This window comes from Somniosus microcephalus, chromosome 9, assembly GCF_052327205.1.
Source record: "Somniosus microcephalus isolate GS21.2 chromosome 9, FLI_Smic_1.0, whole genome shotgun sequence".
Lineage (NCBI taxonomy): Eukaryota > Metazoa > Chordata > Chondrichthyes > Squaliformes > Somniosidae > Somniosus > Somniosus microcephalus.
The window spans coordinates 165,711,232-165,738,885 of NC_140995.1; the positions used below are offsets into that span (position 1 = coordinate 165,711,232).

Consider the following 27,654-nt stretch of genomic DNA (forward strand, 5'->3'; position numbering starts at 1 on the left):
GCATCTGTATTTACCAGGGAAAAGGATGCTGCCAAAGTCATCGTGAAAGAGGAGGTAATTGAGCGACTGGATGGGCTTAAAATTGATAGAGGAGTATTAGAAAGGTTGGCTGTACTTCAAGTAGATAAGTCACCAGGACCGGATGGGATGCATCCTAGGATGCTGAGGGAAGTAAAGGTAGAAATTGCAGAGGTACTGGCCATAATCTTCAAATCCTCCTTTAGATACGGGGGTGGTGCTAGAGGACTGGAGAATTGCAAATGTTACACTTTTGTTCAAAAAAGGTTATAAGGATAAACCCAGCAACTACAGGCCAGTCAGTTCAACCGCAGTGGTGAGGAAGCTTTTGGAAACGACAATCCAGGACAAAATTAACTTTCACTTGGACAAGTGTGGATTAATTAAGGAAAGCCAGCATGCATTTGTTAAATTCAAATTGTGTTTAACTTGATTGAGTTTTTAAACAACAGAGAGGGTTGATGAGGGCAATGCGGTTGATGTGGTGTACGTGAACTTCCAAAAGGTGTCTGATGAAGTGCCACATAATAGGCTTGCCAGCAAAGTTGAAGCCCATGAAATAAAAGGGACAGTGTCCGCATGGATACAAAATTGGCTAAGTGACAGGAAACAGAGTAGTGATGCATGGTTGGTTGTTTTTCGGACTGGAGGAAAGTACACAGTGGTGTTCCCCAGGGGTTGGTACGAGGACCACTGCTTTTCTTGATATATATTAATGACTTGGACATGGGTGTACAGGGCACAATTTCAAAATTATCAGATGAAACATAACTTGAAAGTATAGTGAACAGTGAGGAGGATACTGATAGACTTCAAGAGGACATAGCCAGGCTGGTGGAATGGGCGGACATGTGGCAGATGAAATTTAATGCAAAAGAGTGTGAAGTGATGCATTTTGGTAGGAAGAATGAGGAGAGGCAATATAAACTGAAGGGTACAATTCTAAAGTGGGTGCAGAGAGACCTGGGGTATATGTGCACAAATGGTTGAAGGTGACAGGGCAGGTTGAGAAAGCAGTTTAAAAAAGCATATGGGATCCTGCACAGAGCAGGATTAAACGGAAGGATATGAAGGCCTTAGAGAGCGTGCAGAAAAGATTTACAAGGATGGTTCCAGGGATGAGGGAATTCAGTTGCATGGGTAGACTGGAGAAGCTGGGGTTGTTCTCCTTAAGAGCAGAGTAGGTTGAGAGGAGATTTGATAGAGGTGTTCAAAATCATGAGTGGTGGAGGCAGATTAAATCGTGGCATTCAAAAGGGATTTTGAGAAGTATTTGAAGGAAAAAAATTGCAGGACTACGGGGAAAAGGCAGGGGAGTGGGACTAGCTGAAGTGCTCTTGCAGAGAGCCAGCACAAGCTCAACTGGCCAAATGGCCTCCTTCTGTGCTGTAACCATTTTATGATTCTATTCATAATGGAAACATGACAAGAATTTTTGCAGATGGGAACTTACTTTTGTGGATCCTTTATTTATTACTGGGACGCTCCAATCAGCCAACGTCCCAGACTCTTCCATCACCATCCTTGGGTATGTATTGTCCGGCAGGACAGACCAACCAGAGGTGGCGGCACAGTGTTATACAGTTGGGACGGAATGACCCTGGGAGTCATCAACCTTGACTGGGACCCCATGAAGTCTCATGGCTTCAGGTCAAACATAGGCAAGGAAACCTCCTGCCGATTACCACCTAAAGCCCTCCCTCAGCTGATGAGTCATTACTCCTCCATGTTCAGCACCACTTGGGAGGGTAGCAAAGGAACGGAATGTGCTGTGGGTTGGGGACTTGTCCATCACTAAGAGTGGCTCAGTAGCACCACTACTGACCAAGCTGAAGGACATAGTTGCCAGACTGAATTATAGAAATTTATGGCACAGAAGGAGGCCATTTGACCCATTGTGTCTGTACCGGCAAGAGCTATCCAGCCTAATCCCACTTTCCAGCTCTTGGTCCGTAGCCGCCTTGCAGGTTATGGCACTTCAAGTGCATATCCAAGTACTTTTACAAATGTGATGTGCATTTCTGCCTCTACCACCTGTAGTGTATGTAACCTGTACCACCTTAAGAGGATACCTTAAGGTGATGGACTACTTTTTGATGGCTCCTGTACATTGTAGTACCGGTGGTGACCACACCGGTATATAAACCCTGCGGAGCAAAGTGTATCCCAGTTCAGCCCTGACCCTCAATCACTAAAGACCTGTTTAATTACTTCTGTAGTCTGTGTCCTGTTATTCAGCATAACTACATTTGAAAACACAGACTCAACACCACCCTTTCAGGAAATTAATTCCAGACCCCCACCACCCTCTGGGTGAAAAAAGTTCTCCTCGACTCCCCTCTAATCCTTCTACCAATTAATTTAAATCTATGCCCCCCCTGGTTATTGACACCTCTGCTAAGGGAAATAGGTCCTTCCTATCCACTCTATCTAGGCCCCTCATAAGTTTATACACCTCAATCAAGTTTGCCCTCAGCCTCTTCTGTTCCAAAGAAAACAACCCCAACCCATCCAATCTCCAGTGCTGGCAACATCCTTGTAAATCTCCTCTGTACCCTCTCTAGTGCAATCACATCTTTCCTATAAGAATTAGGATCAGGAGAAGGCCATACGGCCCTTCAAGCCTGCTCTGCCATTCAATAAGATCATGGCTGATCGACCTCAACTCCACTTTCCCGCCTGATCCCCATATCCCTTGATTCCCCTAGAGTCCAAAATTCTATCCATGTCAGCCTTGAATATACTCAATGGCTCAGTATCCACAGCCCTTTGGGGTAGAGAATTCTAAAGATTCACAACCCTCTGAGTGAAGAAATTTCATCCTCATCTCAGTCTTAAATGGCTGACCCTTTATCCTGAGACTATGCCCCTAGTTCTGGACTCTCCAGCCAGGGGAAACAACCTCTCCATCTACCTGTCAATCCCCTCAGAATCTTGTATGTTTCAATGAGATCACCTCTCATTCTTCTAAACTCCAGAGAGTATAGGCCCAATCCACTCAATCTTTCCTTATAGAACAACTCTCTCATCCCAGGGATGTAATGTGGGGACCAGAACTACTTTAACTGTAGCCTAACTGGGCTTGCGGCAGGTGGTTAGAGAACCCACATGAGGGAAAAACCTACTTGACTTTGTCCTCTCCAATCTACCTGCCGCAAATGAATCAAAGGCGGCAAATCTATATTATGTTGTGATCGTTAGAAGTGTTTGAAGTAAGATGCTGGATGTGGAGGCTGTGTGGCAGCAGGCAACTATTGTGGAAACATAGAAGATAGGAGTAGGCCATTCGGCCCCTCGAGCCTGCTCCGCCATTCAATGCGATCATGGCTGATTATCCAAATTCAGTACCCTGTCCCTGCTTTCTCCCCATATCCCTTGATCCCCTTAGCCTTAAGAAATATATCTAACTCCTTCTTGAATATATTTAATGAATTGGCCTCAACTGTCTTCTGTGGTAGAGAATTCCACAGGTTCACCACTCTCTGGGTGAAGAAATTCCCCCTCATCTCTGTCCTAAATGGCTTACCCCTTATCTTTAGACTGTGATCCCTAGTTCTGGACTCCCCCGCCATCGGGAACATCCTTCCTGCATCTAGTCTGTCTAGTCCTGTTAGAATTTTGTAAGTTTCAATGAGATCCCCTCTCATTCTTCTAAACTCCAGCAAATATAAGCCTAATCGACCCAATCTCTCTCCATACGTCATTCCTGCCATCCCAGGTATCAGTCTGGTGAATCTTCGCTGCACTCCCTCCATGGCAAGAACATCCTTCCTCAGATAAGGCGACCAAAACTGCACACAATACTCAAGGTGTGGTCTCACCAAGGCCCTGTACAACTGCAGCAAGACATCCTTGCTCCTGTGCTCAAAACCTCTCACTATGAAGGCCAGCATAACATTTGCCTTCTTAACCGCCTGCTGCACCTGCATGCTTACCTTCAGCGACTGGTGTACAAGGACACCCAGGTCTCGTTGCACTTTCCCTTTTCCCAATCTATTGCCGTTCAGATGATCTGCCTTCCTGTTTTTGCCACCAAAGTGGATAACTTCGCATTTATCCACATTATACTGCATCTGCCCAATCGCCCAACCTGTCCAAATCATACTGGAGTTTCTCTGCATCCTCCTCACAGCACACACGCCCACCCAGCTTTGTGTCATCTGCAAACTTGGAGATACTACATCTAGTTCCCTCATCTAGATCATTAATATATATATTGTGAATAACTGGGGTCCTAGCACCGATCCCAGCGGTACCCCACTAGTCACTGCCTTCCACTCGGAAAAAGACCAGTTTATTCCAACTCTTTGCTTCCGGTCTGCCAACCAGTTTTCTATCCAAGTCAGTACCTTACCCCCAATCCCATGTGCTTTAACTTTGCACACTAATCTCTTATGCGGGACCTTATCGAAAGCCTTCTGAAAGTCCAAATACACCACATCCACTCGTTCTCCCTTATCTATTCTACCAGTTACACCCTCAAAAAATTCCAGTGGATTAGTCAAGCATGATTTACCTTTTGTAAATCCATGTTGACTTTGTCTGATCCTGTCACTGTTTTCCAAGTTGTAGTAAATCAAAAATATGGTTAACTACAGATGATGGGAAAGAATGTAACATTCATAGATATGCAGTGTTCAAAAAAGAAAGTAGACAAAGAAGAAAGTGATGTAGCCATATAGGTCAGGGACAATAAATGAAGTTTCTGTGCAAAGTAGAAAGCTAGACATCTTGGACACCTCTCTCATGGACAAAATTAAAGCTAACATTGTGTTGTTGCATACGACTATTGTTGTGGAAGTAAACCATCTTGGTGATGGATAGGCTATGGAATTTGAAACTTGATTGAACAGGATACCAAGGAATTGCACAGTCTAATTTCAGCTCGAGCAAGTACCAGAGCGGGGGATGGACTCGGTAGCAAGAGAAGAGTGTTTATGGTGGAGGCGAAAACTATATAGTCACAGGAACTCAAGTAGGCTGTTCAGGTATTTAAATAGATCATAGCTGATCTGCACCTCGACTCCATTTACCCACTTTTATTCCATATCCTTTGATACCATTCCCTAATAAAATCTGTTGATCTGAGAAAGGCGGGGCAGGTTCGGGTTTGGCCGAAAACGGCCCAAGAACCTGGCAAGGCTGGGGATGCAGAGGCCCTGCCGAACTTAACGACAGGACCTCATTCTCATTTTTTTGATCCGTTTCCCATCCGGCAGCCGGCCTAATGTACAGCCTGGCCAGTGGCGGGGAAGGAAAACCAGCAGCAGGAGGTTGCAGCCAGGGACCCTTGGGAACGGTCCCCAGTAATCGGGGGTAAGGGATGTGATGCGCTATCAATTACTCATAAAAGACTGAGAGTTAAGAGAGTAACTAAAGGCTTTTATTAACAAAAGAATGAAGGTCTGCCTCGAGTGGTCGACCGGTCCAGAAATACAAAGGGCTGGGGAGCAGTCACCTTTATACTAGGACTTGTGGGAGGAGTCAGCCGAGGCATGTCCAGGCATGTACACAGTGGAATACAAACAGTGGTTTACCACAGGATGTCGGCGATCGCGGCAGGGACGAAGAGAGGCCATTAGGGCTGAGAGGGGAGGAGGTTGGAGGTCGGCGATCACGGCAGGAGGGAGAGCGAGGCCGTGTTTTGCAGGGAGTAGGCTGAAGGCTTCCCTGATGGTCTGGGGGGAGCATTCATGCTCCTCCTGGCCCACGAGGAGCTGGAAAAAGCACTTGCCTTGGAGCCAGCAGTGCATTTTCAATCTGACTCTCAATTGCACTGTGGAACACTTGAACGGTCCAATATCCACCCCCAGAAAAATGGCGGCGGGCATTTGCACAGCGTGGTATTGATGCATTCCCCATATTTTAAGTTTTTAAACCCTAACTCCCGTCTGTCGTGGGGTTTAATATCGAACCCACTTAGCCTGTCAAGTCCCTTTGCAACTTCCTGCTCCCAACCATACAACTTACTGTGCCTCCTCTGCAAACTTGAATTTACAACTCTCTCTTCCTGTATCCAAGTCATTACTATATATGGTGAAAAGCTGAAGTCCCAGTTCAGATCCTTCGGGAACACCACTTGTTGCATCCTGCCAATCAGAGAACAAACCCTTTATCCCTGCTCTCTGACTCCTACCTTCCAACCAATTACCAAGGTTCTCTCCAATTCCATGCACTTTCATTGTTGCTAATCTTTTGTATGGGACTATATCAAATGACTTCTGAAAGTCCATATAGACAACATCAATAGATACTTACCTGCCCACAAAGCTAGTGATCATCTCAAAACTAGATTAGTGAGACGACCTCACCTTCACAAATCCATGCTGACTCTCTGGTAATCTGATTTCTTGTCCAGATGCTCAGTCGCTGTCTCTGATGATGGATTCTAGTAACTTCCCCACAACTGATGTTAAACTGAGAGTTCTGTAGTTAACTGGTTTCTCTTTCCCTCCCTTAAATAAAGGAATGACATTTGCAATTTTCCAATCCAACAGCATAATTCCTGAATCTAGGTAGCTTGGGAAAATGGTGACTAATGCATCTGCAACCTCCTCACCTGCAACATTCTGATGGTCATTGGAGTAAATTTTCACAACTCCATGATTTAATGTCAGACAGGCAGCCTGACAACATAGAGGTGGTTATGGGAAGTGGTGCCATCAGCATACATGCAGAATCTGACCCCATGCCTGCAAATGATGTCACTGAGGGGACAGTATGTAGATTAGGAAGTCAGAGAATAGATCCTTAGGAGGGTAGAGGAAAGAGATTCACTGGCTGCGTTGCAACAGGTAGGACTGAAACCACATCAGGGCAGTGTTATGGAGCTGGATGACAGGAGAGGCGATGGAGGAGTATGGCGTGGTTGTCAGTGTTGGATGCTGTTAAGGGGGACTAACCGGCCATAGTCACATTCCGAGAATGTTATGTTTGACTTTGACCAGGGTGGAAGCTGGACTGAGTCGTTTTGAACAGGGTGTTTTGTGGGAGATGGGCACAAAGCTGCAGAGGTGAAAGACCTGAGAGAGGAAAGGGAGCTTGGAGATGGGGTGGTAGTTGGAGGAGACACTGGTCAATGATGTGATTTTTGAGGAGGGAGGAGTAATGGTGGTTTTGAAAGTGAGATAGATGTTGCCTGAGCAATGTTAGTAAACTTTTGGGGAAAGGATAAGTCGTGCGTGGTGGTGGACAATTATTAAACAGTTAACAGGAGGAGGAGGCTCCAAAAATATCCCCATCCTCAATGATGGTGGAGCCCAGCACGTGAGTGCAAAAGACAAGGCTGAAGCATTTGTAACTATCTTCAGCCAGAATGGCCGAGTGGATGATCCATCTCGGCCTCCTCCTGAGGTCCCCAGCATCACAGATGCCAGTCTTCAGCCCATTCAATTCACTCCACGTGATGTCAAGAAACGGCTGAAGACACTGGATACTGCAAAGGCTATGGGCCCTGACAACATCCCAGCAATAGTACTGAAGACTTGTGCTCCAGAACTAGCTGCGCCCCTAGCCAAGCTGTTCCAGTACAACTACAACACTGGCATCTACCCGGCAATGTGGAAAATTGCCCAAGTATGTCCTGTCTACAAAAAGCAGGATAAATCCGACCCAGCCAATTACCGTCCCATCAGTCTACTCTCAATCATCAGCAAAGTGATGGAAGGTGTCGTCGACAGTGCTATCAAGCGGCACTTGCTCAGCAATAACCTGCTAACTGACGCCCAGTTTGGGTTCCGCCAGGGCCACTCAGCTCCTGACCTCATTACAGCCTTGGTCCAAACATGGACAAAAGAGCTGAACTCAAGAGGTGAGGTGAGAGTGACTGCCCTTGACATCAAGGCAGCATTTGATCGAGTGTGGTATCAAGGAGCCCTAGCAAAACTGAAGTCAATGGGAATCAAGGGGAAAACTCTCCATTGGTTGGAATCATACCTAGCACAAAGGAAGTTGGCTGTGGTTGTTGGAGGTCATTCATCTCAATCACATGACATCACTGCAGGAGTTCCTCAGGGCAGTGTCCTAGGCCCAACCATCTTCAGCTGTTTCATCAATGACCTTCCCTCCATCATAAGGTTAGAAGTGGGGATGTTCGCTGATGATTGTACACTGTTCAGCACCATTGGAGACTCGTCAGATACTGACGCAGTCCGTGTCCATATGCAGCAAGACCTGGACAACATTCAGACTTGGGCTGACAAGTGGCAAGTAACATTCGCACCACACAAGTGCCAGGCAATGACCATCTCCAACAAGCGAGACTCTAACCATCTCCCCTTGACATTCAATGGCATTACCATCGCTGAATCCCCCACTATCAACATCCTGGTGGTTACCATTGATCAGAAACTGAACTGGACCAGCCATATAAATACTGTGGCTACAAGAGCAGGCCAGAGGCTGGGCATTCTGCGGCGAGTGTCTCGCCTCCTGACTCCCCAAAGCCTTTCCACCATCTACAAGGCACAAGTCAGGAGTGTGATGGAATACTCTCCACTTGCCTGGATGAGTGCAGCTCCAACAACACTCAAGAAGCTCGACACCATTCAGGATAAAGCAGCCCGCTTGATTGGCACTTCATCCACCACCTCCAACATTCACTCCCTCCACCACCGGCGCACTGTGGCTGCAGTGTGTACCATCTACAAGATGCACTGCAGCAACTCGCCAAAGCTCCTTCAACAGCACCTTCCAAACCCGTGACCTCTACCACTTAGAAGGACAAGGGCAGCAGACGCATGGGAACATCACCACCTACAAGTTCCCCATCAAGCCACACACCATCCTGACTTGGACCTGTATCGCTGTTCCTTCACTGTCGCTGGGCCAAAATCCTGGAACTCCCTTCCTAACAGCATTGTGGGTGTACCTACACCATATGGACTGCAGCGGTTCAAGAAGGCGGCTTACTACCATCTTCTCAAGGGCAATTAGGGATGGGCACTAAATGCAGGCCTAGCCAGCCAGCGACGCCCACATCCCATCAATGAATAATAAAAAAAAAAGTTCCATAGGGAGGGGAGCAGGAGCTGGGTCTCACGGTTGAGATGAGCTTGGAGATGGGAGAGAAACCAGTGTGATGGTGATGGGGTAAAATTGGGGGGTGGAGCACCAGAGGCAGCTACACAGATGGTGTCCATCTGAGAGACAAGGGAATACGTCAGCTCTTTGCACTTGATTTTGGGAGGGAAGAAAGCAGTTTGAGGTGGCATTTATTAAAGAGCAGAGCAAGATAATCCTGCGGTAATGGGATTTTTGGTTGAGGAAACCAAGGTGCAAGCTTAACCTGGTCAAGCCATATCTAGCAAAGAATAGTTAGGCTCATCCTGCACCAGGGTATGTTTCAATTTGCAGTCCTTGGACTTGAAGACACAAAGATGGGATCAGTACCAAGTGGGAGATGAGTGATTTGGTGCGAATAAGGATATTGAAAGTAGAGGCAAGGGAACAGCCGAGTAGGTCAGTAATGGCAGCGGTGTTATGAGTAGAAAGCCTGAGGAGAGGAAGTTGAGTGAATTTCAGGGCGTTGGGGAGAGTCTCTCGCATCTCCAGGTGTTGAGGAAGACATGGGGATGTAGTAAAGGAGAAAGAGAACTTAAGATGCAGATTCTGCACGAGATGGTAATGCTTAAGGGGTGGCTGTGGACAAGAAAATTCATGTGATGGTGGCGATTAGGTGAGGACAGGAAGGCAGAGAGTTGGTGGTGAGGATACTAGGGAATTAGGTTTAGGATGAAATCACTGAAGATGAGGCACTGAGTGCAGAAACTGAGAGGAAATTTTAGTGATGACATGGGTGGGTGGTAGATTTTTTTTAAGAGGCAGGAGGGGTGAAAGAAGGTGAGCTGTTTGCAGGAGAAGCTGGTAGAGGAGTAGAGGCTGAGACTGACTTGATGATGAGAGCTGCATCACCCAGGCAGGGCAAGTGTGGAATGTGTAGCCAGATGTGGAGGCCTCGGTAATGGGAAAGATCAATAGATTCATTCATAATAAGATCTTTGGTGGTGAGCCACTTGTTTGTAGGTGGGAAATATTCTGGTAGGCAATACGGAACAATGCAGTAGTTGACTTACTGGTGTGGTGAAGGTGAAATGGGAAGGATGTTAGAGAGAGGTGGAATACAACATTGCTTTGGGGAAGTGACGAGAGCAGAGCAAGGTCTGGAACTATTCAATATGAGGAGGTATGGGGTTTCTGGTTTGGAGTGGCAGTGAATATTCTCAATTAAGTGGGCACGGATGGAGACCTTGAATTGTATCGCTCAATGGCAGAAAGCTATACACGACCAGGAAGATTTTTAGAGTTGTAGGGTTTTAATACAAGGAGGTAACCAGTCTAGTAACTTGAAGGGGAAGCTGAGCTTTGCATAAAATTGAAGTCTCTGCTCTGGTTCTACTAATTGGCACTGAAGCCATTCCCATAATTAGGGTTGAAATTTAAATCCAAACAGCTAAAGTCAAAAACCAGTTCAGTGGGGTGTAATTGCTCCTCCAGCCTTCACCATAGGTGCCATGTAACAGATCAGACTTTATTACATTCTGTGCTGGATTAAGACATGTTGCAAGGTCTGATTTAATCAACTCACTTTTACCAAACACTAATCCTTTGTGCTCCATAAAGTTGTATAAATTCAACAGAAATCTGTCCTTTTTCTGAATTGGGGGTGGGGTGGGGATTCTGTATTCCATATAAGTAATTCAGTTTGAAGTGCAGCAATTATTGTGCAGGCAAATGTGAAATGTGACATTGCATAGTAAGTTCTCCTAAACAGTAATTAGATGCACTCATTTTTATGGTGGTTACGAAAAGTTGGGAAGGACATGGAGAACTGAATAAAATAATGGCAAGGGATTGTTGATGTCCACCTGAACAGGCAAAGAATTGGTGTGAAAGAAGTAGAAAGCAATAGCGTAAAATAATCTTTTTGTTGTCAGAGCAACTTTGTAGGAGATTAATGTACAGCATAACATTTTTGAACCTTGATTTGATTAGTATACTACAGGTACTTCGACTTGAACACAAGTTAAGAAGAGAGTTGTAAGGATTGAAATAGCTTTTATTGAAGAAAAGATCAAGATGGACGCTCTAGTCTTTTAAAGTGCTGAAAGTCATGTAAAAGGGAATTGACAAACTAACTGCAGGCCACAAGTGCAAAATAATTAAGCATGAACTGAGACTAATGGTTTATTTTTGGACATGGTGGTTCTGAGGAAAGGGGGAAAAAAATTGGCAAGTGAGGTGTTTCACCCCATAAAGCTCATCCTTCCATTTTAAATTCCAGTCCCCCTCTATGTATACGTGCTATATCTTGCAGGAGCTTCTGACTTTTTGTTCTTTTTTTTTCTCTTTTTGCTCTCTGTCCCCTTCTTGCTTTGCTTACTCTCTTTTTCTCTCCACTCTTGCTCCTCGTCATCCACACTTTTTTCCCACTCGTGGTTCTACCTGCCTCTTGTTTGTTGACAGAATTAGCTTCCTACAAAATATACTGAGCATGATAATGGTGTGGGAATATATGGAGTAATTAATTTTTTTATTTTCATATCTTGATTCTTCATTAATAGAAGCTAAATGATGAGAAATTGGGGATTCTTTGGAATAGAAACATAGAAGATAGGAACAGGAGTAGGCCATTCAGCCCCTCGAGCCTGTTCTGCCATTCAATGAGATCATGGCTGATCATCTAAATTCAGTACCCTGTCCCTGCTATCTCCCCATATCCCTTGATCCCTTTAGCCTTAAGAACTATATCTAACTCCTACTTGAATATATTTAATGAATTGGCCTCCACTGCCTTCTGTGGTCGAGAATTGCACAGGTTAACCACACTCTGGGTGAAGAAATTCTTCCTCATCTCTGTCCGAAACATATTTGAAAGTTCTCTATCTGAATGCACGTAGCATTCGTAACAAAATAGACGAGTTAATGGCACAAATAACTACATATGGGTATGATCTTGTGGCTATTACAGAAACATGGCTGCAGGGTGACGATGCCTGGGAATTAAACATACCAGGTTATTTAACGATCAGGAAGGACAGGCAGGAAGGAAGGGGAGGTGGGGTGGCTATGTTAATAAAGGAAGGAATCACTGTAATACAGAGTAATGATATTGGGTCAAAAGATCAGGATAATGAAACAGTTTGGGTGGAGATAAGGAATAATAAGGGGAAAAAAACACTAGTGGGCGTAGTCTATAGGCCTCCGAACAGTTGCAACTCTGTTGGACGGAGTATCAATCAGGAAATAGTTGAGGCTTGTAATAAGGGAACATCTATAATTATGGGGGATTTTAACTATCATATTAATTGGACAAATCAAATTGGGCAGGGCTGCCTTGAGGATGAGTTCATTGAGTGTATTAGGGATGGGTTTCTTGAGCAGTATGTAACTGAACCGACCAGGGGGCAAGCAACCTTAGATCTGGTCCTGTGTAACGAGACAAGATTAATTAAAAATGTCCTAGTAAAGGATCCCCTTGGAATGAGTGACCATAACATGGTTGAATTCCATATTCGATTAGAGGGTGAGAAGGTTGGATCTCAAACAAGCGTGCTAAGCTTGAATAAAGGAGACTATGAAGGTATGAGAGCGGAATTGAGTAGAGTGCATTGGGAAAATAGATTAAAGGGTAAGATGATACATGATCAGTGGTGTACATTTAAGGAGTTACTTTACAACTTCCAAAAAATATATATTCCACTGAGAAGAAAAGGGTGTAAAAGAAAAGACAGCCATCCGTGGCTAAGTAAAGAAATTAAGGATAGTATTCGACTAAAAACAAGGGCATATAAGGTAGCCAAATCTAGTGGGAGGATAGAGGATTGGGAAAACTTTAAAAGACAGGAAAAAATAACAAAAAGATTGATTAAGAAAGGGAAGATAGATTATGAAAGTAAATTAGCAAAAAATATAAAAACAGATAGTAAGAGTTTTTATTAGTTATATAAAAAGAAAAAGGGTGGCTAAAGTAAATGTTGGTCCCTTAGAGGATGAGACCGGGAAATTAATGGTGGGAAATATGGAGATGGCAAAAACACTGAATGAATATTTTGTATCAGTCTTTACAGTAGAAGACACGAAGAATATCCCAACACTGGACAAACAGGGGGCTATAGGGGAGGAGGAGCTAAACACGATCAAAATCACTAAGGAAGTGGTACTCGGTAAAATAATGGGACTCAAGGCGGATAAATCACCTGGACCGGATGGCTTACATCCTAGGGTCTTGAGGGAAGTGGCGGTAGGGATTGTGGATGCATTGGTAATAATTTTCCAAAACTCCCTGGACTCAGCAAAGGTCCTGGCAGACTGGAAAACTGCTAATGTAACGCCCTTATTTAAAAAGGGCAGTAGACAGAAGGCTGGAAACTATAGACCGGTTAGCCTAACATCTGTGGTAGGTAAAATTTTGGAGTCCATTATTAAGGAGACAGTAACAGGACATTTGGATAATCATAATTTAATAGGACAAAGTCAGCATGGTTTTATGAAGGGGAAGTCATGTTTGACAAATTTGCTGGAGTTCTTTGAAGAAGTAACATATAGGGTGGATAAAGGGGAACCAGTGGACGTAGTGTATTTAGACTTCCAAAAGGCATTTGACAAGGTGCCACACAAGATTATTGCTTAAGATAAAAAATCACGGGATTGGGGGTAATATTCTGGCATGGATAGAGGATTGGCTATCTAACAGAAGGCAGAGAGTTGGGATAAATGGTTCGTTCTCAGACTGGCAATCAGTAACTAGTGGTGTTCCGCAGGGGTCAGTGCTGGGTCCCCAACTCTTTACAATCTATATTAACAATTTGGAGGAGGGGACCGAGTGTAACATATCAAAGTTTGCAGATGATACTAAGATGGGGGGGAAAGTAGTGAGTGAGGAGGACATAAAAAACCTGCAAGGGGACATAGACAGGCTAAGTAAGTGGGCAGAGATTTGGCAGATGGAATACAACACTGGAAAGTGTGAGGTTATGCACTTTGGCAGGAAAAATCGTAGAGCAAGTTATTATCTTAATGGCAAGAAACTGGAAAGTACTGTAGTACAAAGGGATCTGGGGGTCCTGGTGCACGAAACTCAAAAGGTTAGTATGCAGGTGCAGCAAGTGATTAAGAAGGCCAATGGAATGTTGGCTTTCATTGCTAGGGGGATAGAATATAAAAATAGGGAGGTATTGCTTCAGTTGTACAAGGTATTGGTGAGACCGCACCTGGAATACTGCATACAGTTTTGGTGTCCATACTTAAGAAAAGACATACTTGCTCTCGAGTCAGTACAAAGAAGGTTCACTCGGTTAATCCCGGGGATGAGGGGATGGACATATGAGGAGAGGTTGAGTAGATTGGGACTCTACTCATTGGAGTTCAGAAGAATGAGAGGCGATCTTATTGAAACATATAAGATTGTGAAGAGGCTTGATCGGGTGGATGCGGTGAGGATGTTCCCAATGATGGGTGAAACTAGAACTAGGGGGCATAGTCTTAGAATAAGGGGCTGCTCTTTCAAAACTGAGATGAGGAGGAACTAAGTCACTCAGAGGGTGGTAGGTCCATGGAATATGCTGCCCCAAAAAGCTGTAGAAGCTACATCATTACATAAATTTAAAACAGAAATAGACAGTTTCCTAGAAGTAAAGGGAATTAAGGGTTACGGGGAGCGGGCAGGAATTTGGACATGAGTCTAGGTTCGGATTGGTCATGGCCCTGTGGGTAGCGGAGCGGGACCAGGGGCCATGTAGCCTGATCCTGCTCCTATTTCGTGTGTCTAATTCTGTTAGATTTAGGAGATGGTTCTGTGATAGTAGATTGGCGGTTAGGATCAGATCAGCCATGATCTTATTGAATGGCGGAGCAGGCTCGAGGGGCCGATTGGCCTACTCCTGCTCCTATTTCTTATGTTCTTATGTAAATGGCTTACCCCTTATCCTTAGACTGTGACCCCTGGTTCTGGACTCACCTGCCATCAGGAACATCCTTCCTGCATCTAGTCTGTCTAGTCCTGTTAGAATTTTATAAGTTTCAATGAGACCCCCTCTCATTCTTCTAAACTCCAGTGAATATAAGCCCAATCAACCCAATCTCTCTCCATACATCATCCCTGCCATCCCAGGTATCACTCTGGTGAATCTTCACTGCACTCCCTCCATGGCAGAACATCCTTCCTCAGATAAGGCGACCAAAACTGCACACAATACTCAAGGTGTGGTCTCACCAAGGCCCTGTACAACTGCAGCAAGACATCCTAGCTCCTGTACTCGAACCCTCTTGCTATGAAGGCCAACATACCATTTGCCTCCTTAACCGCCTGCTGCACCTGCATGCTTACCTTCAGCGAATGGTGCATAAGGACACCCAGGACTCGTTGCACCTCCCCTTTTCCCAATTTATTGCCGTTCAGGTAATAATCTGCCTTCCTGTTTTTGCCACCAAAGTGGATAACCTTGCATTTATCCACATTATACTGCATCTGCCATGCATTATAACCCAACCTGTCCAAATCATACTGGAGTTTCTCTGCATCCTCCTCACAGCACAGTTGCCCACCCAGCTTTGGGTCGTCTGGAAACTTGGAGATATTACATCTAGTTCCCTCGTCTAAATCATTAATATATATATTGTGAATAACTGGGGTCCAAGCACCGATCCCTGCGGTACCCCACTAGTCACTGCCTGCCACTCGGAAAAAGACCCGTTTATTCCAACTCTTCGCTTCCTGTCTGCCAACCAGTTCTCTATCCACATCAGTACCTTACCCCCAATCCCATGTGCTTTAACTTTGCATGCTAATCTCTTATGCGGGACCTTGTCGAAAGCCTTCTGAAAGTCCAAATACACCACATCCACTGGTTCTCCCTTATCTATTCTACCAGTTACGTCCTGAAAAAATTCCAGTAGATTTGTTGAGCATGACTTACCTTTTGTAAATCCTTGTTGACTTTGTCCGATCCTGTCATTGTTTTCCAAGTACTCTGCTATTGCATCTTTTATAATGGACTCTAGCATTTTCCCCACTACCGAAGTCCGGCTTACCGGTCTATAATTCCCCATTTTCTCTCTACCACCTTATTTAAATAGTGGGGTTACATTAGCTACCCTCCAATCCATGGGAACTGTTCCAGAGTCTGTAGAATTTTGGAAGATGACCAGCAATGCATCTACTATTTCTAGGGCCACTTCCTTAAGTACCCTGGGATGTAGATTATCAGGCCCTGGGAATTTATTGGCCTTCAATCCCGTCAATTTCCCTAACACCATTTCCCTACAAATACTGATTTCATTTCAGTTCTTCCCTTTCATTAGTCCCTATGTTCCCCGACATCTCTGGGAGCTTATTTGTGTCCTCCTTTGTGAAGACAGAAACAAAGTATGTATTTAACTGGTCAGCCATTTCTTTGTTCCCCATTATAAATTCCCCTGATTCTGACTGCAAGGGACCTACGCTTGACTTCACTAATCTTTTTCTCTTCACATATCTATAGAAGCTTTTACAGGCAGTTTTTATGTTTCCTGCGAGCTTACACTCACTCTATTTTATCCTTCTTAATTAATCCCTTTGCCCTCCTTTGAATCCTAAACTGCTCCCAATCCTCAAGTTTGCTGCTTTTTCTGGCCAATTTATATGTCTGCTCCTTGGATCTTATGCTATCCCTAATTTCCCTTGTTAGCCACGGTTGAGCCACCTTTCCTGTTTTGTTTTTATGCCAGACGGGGATGAACAAATTCTGTAGTTCGTCCATGTGATCTTTAAATGTTTGCCATTGCCTATCCACTGTCAACCCTTTAAGTGACGTTCCCCAATCCATCCTAGCCAATTCGTGCCTCATACCATCGTAGTTTCCTTTATTTAAATTCAGGAACCTAGTCTGAGTCAACTACGTCACTCTCCATCTTAATGAAGAATTCTATCATATTATAATTGCTCTTTCCCAAGGGACCTCGCACAACAAGATTGCTAATTAATCCTTTCTCATTGCATAATAACCAGTGTAAGATGGCCTGATCTCTAGTTGGTCCCTCGACATATTGGTCCAGGAAACCATCCCGTATACACTCTAGGAATTCCTCCTCCACAGTATTGTTACTAATTTGGTTAGCCCAATCTATATGCAGATTAATGTCACCCATGATAACTGCTGTGCCCTTATTGCACGCGTCTCTAATTTCCTGTTTAATGCCATCCCCAACCTCGCCACTACTGTTTGGGGGTCTGTATACAACTCCCACTAACGTTTTCTGCCCCTTGGTATTTCTCAGCTCTACCCATACAGATTCCACATCATCCGAGCTAATATCCTTCCTTATTATTGTGTTAATCTCCTCTTTAACCAGCAACGCTACCCCACCTCCTTTTCCTTTTTGCCTGTCCTTCTTGAATATTGAATACCCCTGGATGTTGAGTTCCCAGCCTTGGTCACCCTGGAGCCATGTCTCCGTAATCCCAATTATATCGTATCCGTTTACATCTATTTGCGCAGCTAATTCATCCACCTTATTACGAATGCTCCTCGTGTTAAGACACAAAGCCTCCAGGCTTGTTTTTTTTAACACTTTCAGAATTATTTTTTCTGTGGCCCTGTTTGATTTACGCCCTTGATTTCTCTGCCTTCCACTTTTCCTTTTCTCCTTCCTATCTTTTGCTTTTATCCCTGTTTCCCTTTTCTCTGTCTCCCTGCAGCTAACTTTTTTCAAGTTTAACACTACAGGTAGACTACCCTTTATCCGAACTTCCGAAAACCGAAACCCTCTTAAAAACCGAAGGTTTTTTCGTTCAGCGTAAGTCGTGCGCACGACATGACCAGAGTGGCGCACGACTTACGCTGAGCAGGGCAGAGGGTCACTGAGTTCCCTCCTGGGTAGGAGATTGCAGGCCGAGCCGTGAAGGAGGTATACCGGGAGAGTGAACCCAACAATACAGTGGCCCGTCCGATAGTTGCAGCGGCCTGTCCGATATTCTTTTCTCTCTCCTCCACCCCCCGACCCCCCGTCGACCCCCACCCTTTCGGATAAGGGATAGTGTATCCTTTATCCGCACTTCCGAAAACCGAAATCCTCTGAAAACCGAAAGTGTTTTCGTTCAGCGGAAGTCGTGCGCACGACCCCTGACCCCCCGCCGACCCGACCCCGACCCCCCGCCGACCCCCACCCCCGACAAATTTCCCAGTCTTATAAAATACCATCCAAAATTTTCCGGAAACCGAAACACGGCTGGTCCAGAGGTTTTCGGATAAAGGATAGTCTACCTGTATTATGAAAGAAGAGCCCAATTCAATATATATCCCATATATATGGATTGGTTTCTAACAGTCTTAACAGTTTTTTGGGGCACCAATTTATACTCTGTTCCATTTACAGAAGGCAATACCCCTACTCTGGTCTGAATTCTTGCTCCATGCCTGAATATGTCAGTAAGTGACCGTTAATAAATAAAAAAAGGAAGTAAACCATAATATACAAAAATTACATTAATGTTTTTGAATGAATATATTGCCATTTTAATTCTATGAATGATTTAGTGTTGCCCATTATGGATGACATTTGCTGGTCAAATCACTCACGCTTCTGTTGCATTACCCATCCTTCCAGACCCAAAGTGTAACATTGTGTGGGAAAGCAGATGGCTGAGAGCAAAGACCGGTTATTATCAGGATAATGTGTTCAGGCTAGACTATGCCATCATTTTATGTGAACAGCAAATGTTGATTAAAGTTGCTACTTGTCTACATGTTTTATTCAAATAAAGGTATAGTTGAAGTATATTCAAGGAGCAAAATATCATTTGATGTCCCAGATTTACTTTTAATTCTGCAGCAAGGACTGCTGCATATTGTAATAGATGGGTACTATAAGGAAACAGATGGATTCACAGTAGGAGATAAATGCCTGCTGAGACCTTGCTTATTTGAGTTTCTACTGATGCAATCTACCCTATGCTGCAGAAATTCAAAAGTGAAAGCATTAAATAAGAACATAAGAAATAGGAGCAGGAGTAGGCCATTTGGCCCATCGAGCCTGCTCTGCCATTCAGTAAGATCATGGCAGATCTTCTACCTCAACTCCACTTTCCTGCAATATCCCTTGATGCCCTTAATATTCAAAAATCTATCTCTGTCTTGAATATACTCAATAACTGAGCCTCCACAGCCCTCTGGGGTAGAGAATTCCAAAGATTCACCGCCCTCTGAGTGAAGAAATTTGTCCTCATCTCAGACCTAAATGGCCGATCCCCTTATTTTGAGACTGTGAACCCTGGTTCTAGACTCCCCAGCCAGGGGAAACATCCTCCCTGCATCTACCCTGGCAAGCACTGTAAGAATTTTGTATGTTTCAATGAGATCACCTTTCATTCTTCTAAACTCTAGAGAATATAGGCTTCGTCTAATAAAGATTCTTACAAAATTCAGGGTTGTCTTCCAGCAAAATATGTGCATATATATCTCATCCTTTTTCTTTGGAGAATTAACAACAGAAACTTTCATTTAGATAGCGTAATGTAGCAAAATGTCCTAAGGAGTTTCACAGAAGCGTTATTGGACAAAAATGGCCATTGTGCCAAAGAAGGAGCTATTGGGAGGGGTGACCAAAAGCTTGGTCAAAGAAGTGAGTTTTAAGCAGGGTCTTAAAAAGCAAGAGAAGTGGAGGGGTGTAGGGAGGTAATTCCAGAGCAGAAGGTCTAGATGGCTGAAGGCATGGGTGCCAATTTTGGGGTGGTGAGGGAGGGATGCCAGCTGGAAGAATAGAGTTCTAAGGGGTTGTAGGGCTATAGGAGTTAGAGATGGGGGGACATTGCTCTGAAGGAATTTAAATACGAAGATGAGAATTTTAAAATTGAGGCATTGGGGTATAGAGAAACCAATGTAGGTAAGTGAGGTGATGGGTGGATGAGACTTGGTGCAGGATATGATACAGGCAGCAGAGTTTTAGATGAGATTAAGTTTACAGAGGATGGGAGGTTACTAGAATCTGTTATTGGTGATCGAGTGACTGAGCATTTCGACAAATATGAGTTGATCAGAGAGAGCCAGCATGGATTAGTAAAGGGTAAGCCATGTCTAACAAACCTAGTTGAATTTTCTGAGGAGGTAACTAACATGGTAGATAAGGGAGTGTCTGCGGATGTTATTTATATGGACTTCCAGAAGGCATTCAACAAGGTTCCACGTAAGAGACTTAAGAAAAATGAAAGTGCATAGAATTGGAGGCAATCTATTGGCTTGGAGGGAGGAAAGAGAGAGTAGGTATAATGGGTATGTACTCCAATTGGCAGGATGTGATTAGTGGTGTACCCCAGGGATCTGTACTGGGGCCACAGCTTTTCACTATATTTATAAATGTCTTGGATGAAGGTATAGCGAGCTGTATATCTGTTTACTGATACTAAGTTAGGTAGCGCAGTAAATAGTGTAGGTAGGAGCAGAAAGTTGCAAAGAGACATTGATAGATTAAGTCAATGGGCAAAACTGTGGCAGATGGAGTTCAATCTAGGAAAGTGTGAGGTCCTCCACTTTGGACCAAAGAGAGAGAGATTTCTAAATGGCAAGAAGCTAGGGATTGTAGATGAGCAGGGAGAATTAGGGGTCTAAGTACATAAATCACTGAAGGCTAGTGGACAGGTACAAAAATAATTAAAAAGGCTAATGGAATGTTGGCCTTTATCTCGAGGGGGCTGGTATGCAAAGGGGTGGAAGTTATGCTACAGGGCTCTGCTTAGACCCCATCTGGAGTACTGCATTCAGTTCTGGGCACCACTCCTCAGGAAGGATATATTGGCCTTGGAGGGGGTGCAGCGCAGATTCACCAGAATGATACCGGGACTAAAAGGGTTAAATTATGAGGACAGGTTGCATAGACTGGGCTTGTATTCCCTTGAACATAGAAGATTAAGCAGCAATCTCATTGAGGTGTTTAAGATAATTAAAGGATTTGATTGGGTAGAAAGGGAGAAACGATTTCCTCTGGTGGGGAAGTCCAGAACAAGAGGGCATAACCTTAGAATTAGAGCTAGGCCGTTCAGCGATCATGTCAAAAAGCACTTCTTCACACACGGTAGTGGGAATCAGGAATTCTCTCCCTCAAAAAGCTGTTACGGCTAGGTGAATTGAAAACTTCAAAACTGAGATTGATTGATAGATTTTTGTTAGGGCATTAATGGTTTCGGAACCAAGGTGGGTAGATGGAGTTAAGATACAGATCAGCCATGATCTAATTGAATGGGCTCGAGGGGCTGAATGGCCTACTTCTATTCCTGTGAGTATATGGAGTTACTGACGGAGGCGGAAGATAATGGCTTCAGTCTTCCCAATGTTTAACTGGAGGAAATTGTGGGTCATCCAAAACTGGCCATCAGACAAGCACCTGGCAGTGGAGGGGGTCAAGAAAAGTGTTTGAGCTGGAGAGCTGGGTATACTTATGGCAATTGATCTCATGTCTGAGGATGATGTCACCAAGTGGCAGCATGTCGATAAGGAAGAGGAGGGGCGGAGCATTGATCCTTGGGACTCCATATCGCTGTGGAGGAACTATTACTGGAGATGAGGGAAGTACTACTAAGGTGGATAATTGAAGAGTGGTTTTGAAGGAGGACGGCTGCAGTAAAGTCGTGAAAGAAGAGAAGGCATACTGTGCCATGTTCAGTCACAGTGGATGTCATTTGTGACTTTGATTGGAGCCATTTTAGTGCTGTAGCAGGGATGGAAACCTTATTGTAGAGATTTTTTTTATACAGATACAGCTGAACGTATGGTCTCAATGTTACAGTGACAAAGAAATCCATAAGTTCCTCACACCAGGGCAGAGGGGGCAGGGGGAGACTGGTTTAAGATTAGTAGTGGAGAAAAGCTGTGGTGTATGTAACCTGTACCACCTTAAGAGAACTACCTTAAGAAGATGGACTACTTTCTCTTGCTACTGTATATTGTAGTACCGGTGGTGACCACACCGGTATATAAGCTCTGTGTAGTAATTTGTAAAGCAGTTCAGCCCTGACCTTCAAGTAGTAAAGACCTGTTTAAGTTTTTCCTGTTGTCTGTGTCCAGTTATTTAAAATAAGTATACCTGGAACACACAGACTCAACAGTGGTGACGAGTTGATCTTACCCAGCAGCAATTGCATCCAAGGCAGCTTCGTCCCCAGAACGGGCGTCGAGAAGAGGCATCCGCCCTCATCATCCTGCTGAGCACCGCATTCGCACGGGAGGCATCGAGAACCCGGGTTGGAATTGCTGACCACGAAGTCCACCATCAGCGACAGGCAGTGATCATCCTTCTTCCACGGCGGTGGGTAAGCCGATCTAGCGACACGGGCAGAAAGTCGGCCGCGTTGTCAGTGGAGAAGGGGGGCGAGACCGGAGGAAAAAGGGCGGAGAACTCGACCGCAGCCGGTGTAAAGGGCCGGGCTGCAATCGGAATAGACGCGCAGCAAGAAAGGAAGCGCTAATACCCACGAGGACAGCGGGGAGTAAAAGCAGCTGCGTCGGGGGAAATTAAGGACCGCTGGGAGGCGAGAACGGCAACAGCGCGGTAATCGCCATTGTAGCCAGCGGGGGGAAGAAGCCAAGTGCGGGAAGCCGCCATTTTAGTCGGCGCAGGAAGAAGACAAGCGCGGGAAAAGCCGCCAAGCGCGGGAAGCTGCCATTTTGGAAAAAAATAAAATACTTAAAGAAACTTACAAGGATGCCTAAAAATGGTAACATCACTGCTTTTGATAGCGATGTCGAAGATTGGGCCACTTATGTGGAGCGTATTGAAGTTTATTGTACAGCAAATGAGATACCGGCTGAAAAGAAAGCACTAACCCTATTAAACTCGATGGGTGCGAAGACGTATGGGTTATTAAGGCACCTTGTAACACCAGATAAACTGGCGGATAAGACTTTCGCGAATATTGTTACTATCCTGCAAGAGCATTTAAACCCCACGCCGCTGCTGATAGCGGAACGATTTAAATTTTACAGAAGAACGCAGCTGAAAGAGGAAAGCAACGCTGAATTCTTAATTGAACTGCGCAAGCTATCAAAGTACTGTCAGTTTGGTACAGGACTAGCAGATGCTCTGAGAGAAGTTCGTGTGTGGACTATTAAAAGAAGGAACTCGGAAGCGACTGCTAGAGGAAAAGGACCTTGCGCTAGATAAAGCTGTCACCATTGCAGCATCGCACGAGGCGGCAGCACGAGGCACCGCGGAAATGCAGCTAAGGCCATCGGAACTCAGCACCAATCAAATGGCATTGGGTGCAGTAAAGTGCTATCGTTGCGGAAGGACAACGCACGATCAGAACCAGTGCTGGTTCAAAGATAAAGAATGCAGAAAATGTGGCAGACTCGGTCACATAGCGAAAGTATGCCGGTCAGGAAAGAAGACCAGCAACAAAAAGTCACCACAGAAGAAGTACACAAGGTGACAGAGAACAGTTCGGATGAACAGAAGACGGATTCAGACTCCAGCAGTAAGGAACTGGGTTGTGTAAAAATACATAATGTGGGTAACACAGCAGACCACCAAACTATTTGGGTTACACTCCAGATAGCAGGAGTCCAAGTGAAGATGGAATTGGACACGGGATCGGCATTGACGGTCATGAATAAGCAAGATTACAAAAGGTTATTCTCACACATTCCCCTAAGGGATACGGAGATTGTATTGAAAACATACACGGGGCAAAGAGTGTACCCCATCGGAAAGGTAAAGGTGGTCCACAAGGGTAAAGAAAGCAAAGGAATGGACTTGTATGTGTTACCTGAGGGAGGTCCACCACTACTGGGACGGGAATGGATCAGGAGAATAAATATGGACTGGCATTCCTTAAAAGCACTAACTGTAGATTCCGGTAAAAAGGACGATGTCAAACCTAAACGACTGTCCAGAATATTGGACGATGCTAAGGAGGTGTTCCAACAGGGACTGGGAACACTGAAAGGAATTACAGCAAACATCAAGGTTGAAGAACATGCAAACCCGAAATTTTTCAAAGCCAGACCGGTACCTTATGCGATACGACCTGCTGTGGAAGCTGAGCTGGAAGGGCTAGAATGTTCAGGAGTACTGTCTAAGGTAGACTGGAGTGAGTGGGCCACGCCCATTGTCCCCGTCATGAAGCGTTCATTGAGCAACAAGCCGGGGGAACCGGGGAAGGTTCGCATCTGTGGCGATTTCAAGATCACTGTTAATCCGGTTCTTCACACGGTGCAATATCCGCTTCCGCGGATTGAGGATATCTTCGCTTCGTTGTCTGGCGGGAAACACTTCACCAAGATAGACCTGGCGCAGGCGTACTTACAGATGGAAGTTGATGAAGCGCCACGCCAGTATCTCACGATCAACACGCATAAGGGCTTATATCGGTATAATAGACTGGTTTTTGGAGTGGCATCGGCTCCAGCGATTTGGCAAAGGGCCATGGAGCAGGTATTACAGGGAATTCCTGGCACACAATGCTATCTGGATGACATTCTTATTACAGGAGATGATGATGAGGAACACCTTGCTAATTTGGAACAGGTGCTCACCAGATTGAAAGAGTATGGACTTCGAGTTAATCGCCAGAAATGTGAGTTCTTTCAGAAGCGAATCTCGTACTGTGGTCACGTCATTGACCAGGAGGGGCTTCACAAGTCACCTGACAAGATCGAAGCTGTTGTGAAGGCTCCCGCTCCGGAAAATGTATCCCAGTTGAGGTCGTTCCTAGGGTTGATTAACTATTACCATAAGTTTTTGCCAAATTTATCCACGGTGCTACACCCGCTGAACGCTCTTTTACAAAAGGGAGTGCCATGGAAGTGGAGCGAGGACTGTAAGCGGGCTTTTCACAAAAGCAAGGCATTGATCACCTCTAAGGAAGTGTTGGCTCACTTTAACCCAACGCTGCCTATTCGTTTAGCTTGTGATGCTTCTCCATATGGTATTGGGGCAGTGCTATCACATAAGTTGCCAAATGGCTTGGAAAGACCAGTCGCGTTCGCATCCAGATCATTGACCTCCGCTGAGCGCAACTATGCTCAGGTAGATAGGGAGGCTCTCAGCCTCGTGTGGGGAGTAAAAAAATTTAATCATTACCTGCAAGGCCAAAAGTTTACGCTGCTGACAGACCACCAGCCATTGGTTTCCATTTTTAACCCTAAGAAGGGTGTTTCGGTGATGACAGCACAGAGGCTCCAGAGATGGTCCCTTTTCCTAGGGGCACATCAATATGAGATCGAATTCAAAGGTACAAAGCAACATGGTAATGCTGATGGGCTGTCGCGCCTGCCACTACCTACAGCGGAAGAGGCACCGACAGTTGACCCTGTTAAGTTATTTCACTCGACCATCATCGAATGTTTGCCAGTCACCAATGCGAGTATTGAGAGAGAGACCAGGAACGACCCGACACTGTCTCGGGTCTACGAATTGACAGTGAAGGGATGGCCAGCACATGGCGAACCACTGTTACCGGCATTCTCAGCCAGACGAGAACAGCTGTTCGTTTGTCAAGGAACATTGATGTATGGAACAAGGGTGATTATTCCTCCTAAATTAAGGGAGAGAGTTCTAAAGGAACTGCATGAAGGTCATCTGGGGGGAGTCAAGATGAAAAGCCTTGCTAGGGCTTATGTGTGGTGGCCAGGTATCGACAAACAAATAGAGGATCTGACTAAAAGCTGCTCAGGGTGCCAAAAAGTTCAAAATGCACCTCCAATTGCACCGCTGCATCCATGAGAATGGCCTTCAACCCCATGGCAGCGTGTACATATCGACTTTGCAGGTCCATTCATGGATTCCATGTTTTTGATAGCGGTAGACGCACATTCTAAATGGCCAGAAGTGATTAAGATGGCGACCACTACCTCGGAAAAGACGATCGCAGTTCTAAGAACCATATTTGCAAGAAATGGATTGCCAGAACAGATATGTTCAGACAACGGACCGCAGTTCGTGTCAGAAGAATTCCAGAAATTTATGAAGAAGAATGGGGTGAAACACTATACATCTGCCCCATATCATCCGGCTACAAATGGGTTGGCCGAGAGATTTGTACAAACGTTCAAAAAGGCGATAAAGGCCATGAGCGAAGACCATATTCCACTACAACACAAGGTGGATAATTTCCTAATGGCATATCGAAACGCCACACATGCAGTGACAAATCAAAGTCCTGCCATGATGTTTTATAACAGGAGGTTGCGGTCCAGGTTGGATTTGTTAAAACCAAATGTGCGTAGGGAAGTCGAAAACAAACAGTTCCAGCATGTAAATAACAAGACCACTCGGAGTTTCGAAATAGGACAACCAGTGTTAGCCCGGGACTATAAGAATGAGAAATGGCAATCTGGAACAATTCGTGCCAGACAAGGACCCCTGATGTACACGGTAGAGATTGGTGAAAACGTAATACGACGTCATGCTGACCAACTTGTAGAATCGAGAACAAGGGTCGAACCCATGGCTACGGCAGAGACACCAGTGGAAGAAATTATTGAACCTGTAGCATCTACCTCAAACGCGAACGTACATGAGGATGTTCAATCCATAAGAGATCAATTAGAGGAGTCACCCCAGCAACCAGAATCAGAGACCCCTGAAAGGCGTTATCCAACTCTGATCAGGAGGCCTCCTCAGAGACTGAATCTTTGAACAGTTGCATGAAAGTTGTATATATGTTATCCATGTTATGTTTAAATTGGGGTGTACACTGTTAAGCTAAAAAGGGAGGAATTGTGGTGTATGTAACCTGTACCACCTTAAGAGAACTACCTTCAGAAGATGGACTACTTTCTCTTGCTACTGTATATTGTAGTACCGGTGGTGACCACACCGGTATATAAGCTCTGTGTAGTAATTTGTAAAGCAGTTCAGCCCTGACCTTCAAGTAGTAAAGACCTGTTTAAGTTTTTCCTGTTGTCTGTGTCCAGTTATTTAAAATAAGTATACCTGGAACACACAGACTCAACAGAAGCCAGGAACTATTTTGACTCCAGAATGAACCTGGAGGAATGAGCAGTTTAAAAATTTAAGATCATAGATTAGAACAACAGAAAAAGATTTCAACTCTAGAAAGGATGAGTTTTGGGTCAGGTTGCATTCAAATGAATAGAGTCCGAATGTGCAAAGAGCTGGGCAAGAAAGATAAGATCAAGATATTCAGAGGCACAGTGGAGTCAGTGTTGTTCTATGGTACTGCCACTTGAGCACTTACTAGATGTAGCAAACGACAATCATCTGAAGTTTTAAATCAAAATAAAAAAACATTGGAAGCATAGGCTGCACCAACTCTCTGGTTGCTAACTGCTGTTGGGTTCTTGTCATGTTATTCCATATACATGCAATGTTTTGACATTCGCTTTCATTCAAATATAGCCATAATTGTCTACATTGTGTAACAATTTTATGTATTTTGCAGAGATTTATTCAATACCTGGCATCTAGAAATACTTTGTTCAACCTCAGCAATTTTTTGGACAAAAGTGGGACACATGGTAAGAAATTAGCATTTGTGTTCGAACAAGAACTACTAATCTTAAAATTTCAATATTTAGAAAATGTTTGATGTACTAAGAGGTGGATTAGTTTCCTTTTTTTCTTGTTGATCATACTGTGAATGGGTTTAGTATTTTCATATGTGCAGATTTGAATTCTTTAGTTTAATAGGACTTACACTGCTGTGAA

The 27,654-nt window shown here is 44.6% G+C and overlaps 1 protein-coding gene across 26 annotated transcripts in view; it reads left to right on the plus strand.

Annotated features, from left to right (window-relative positions):
• snap91a (synaptosome associated protein 91a) overlaps positions 1 to 27,654 on the plus strand; it is a 312,251-nt gene that overhangs the window by 114,064 nt on the left and 170,533 nt on the right. For all 26 annotated transcript variants that reach the window (XR_015079572.1, XM_085997458.1, XM_085997467.1 and 23 more), the window contains exon 4: positions 27,389 to 27,464. Coding sequence is in view for 25 of the 26 variants with exons in the window: in XM_085997458.1 (XP_085853584.1) it covers positions 27,389 to 27,464 (76 nt within the window). In the remaining variant the exon portion in view is untranslated. The remainder of the gene's footprint in view (positions 1 to 27,388; positions 27,465 to 27,654) is intronic.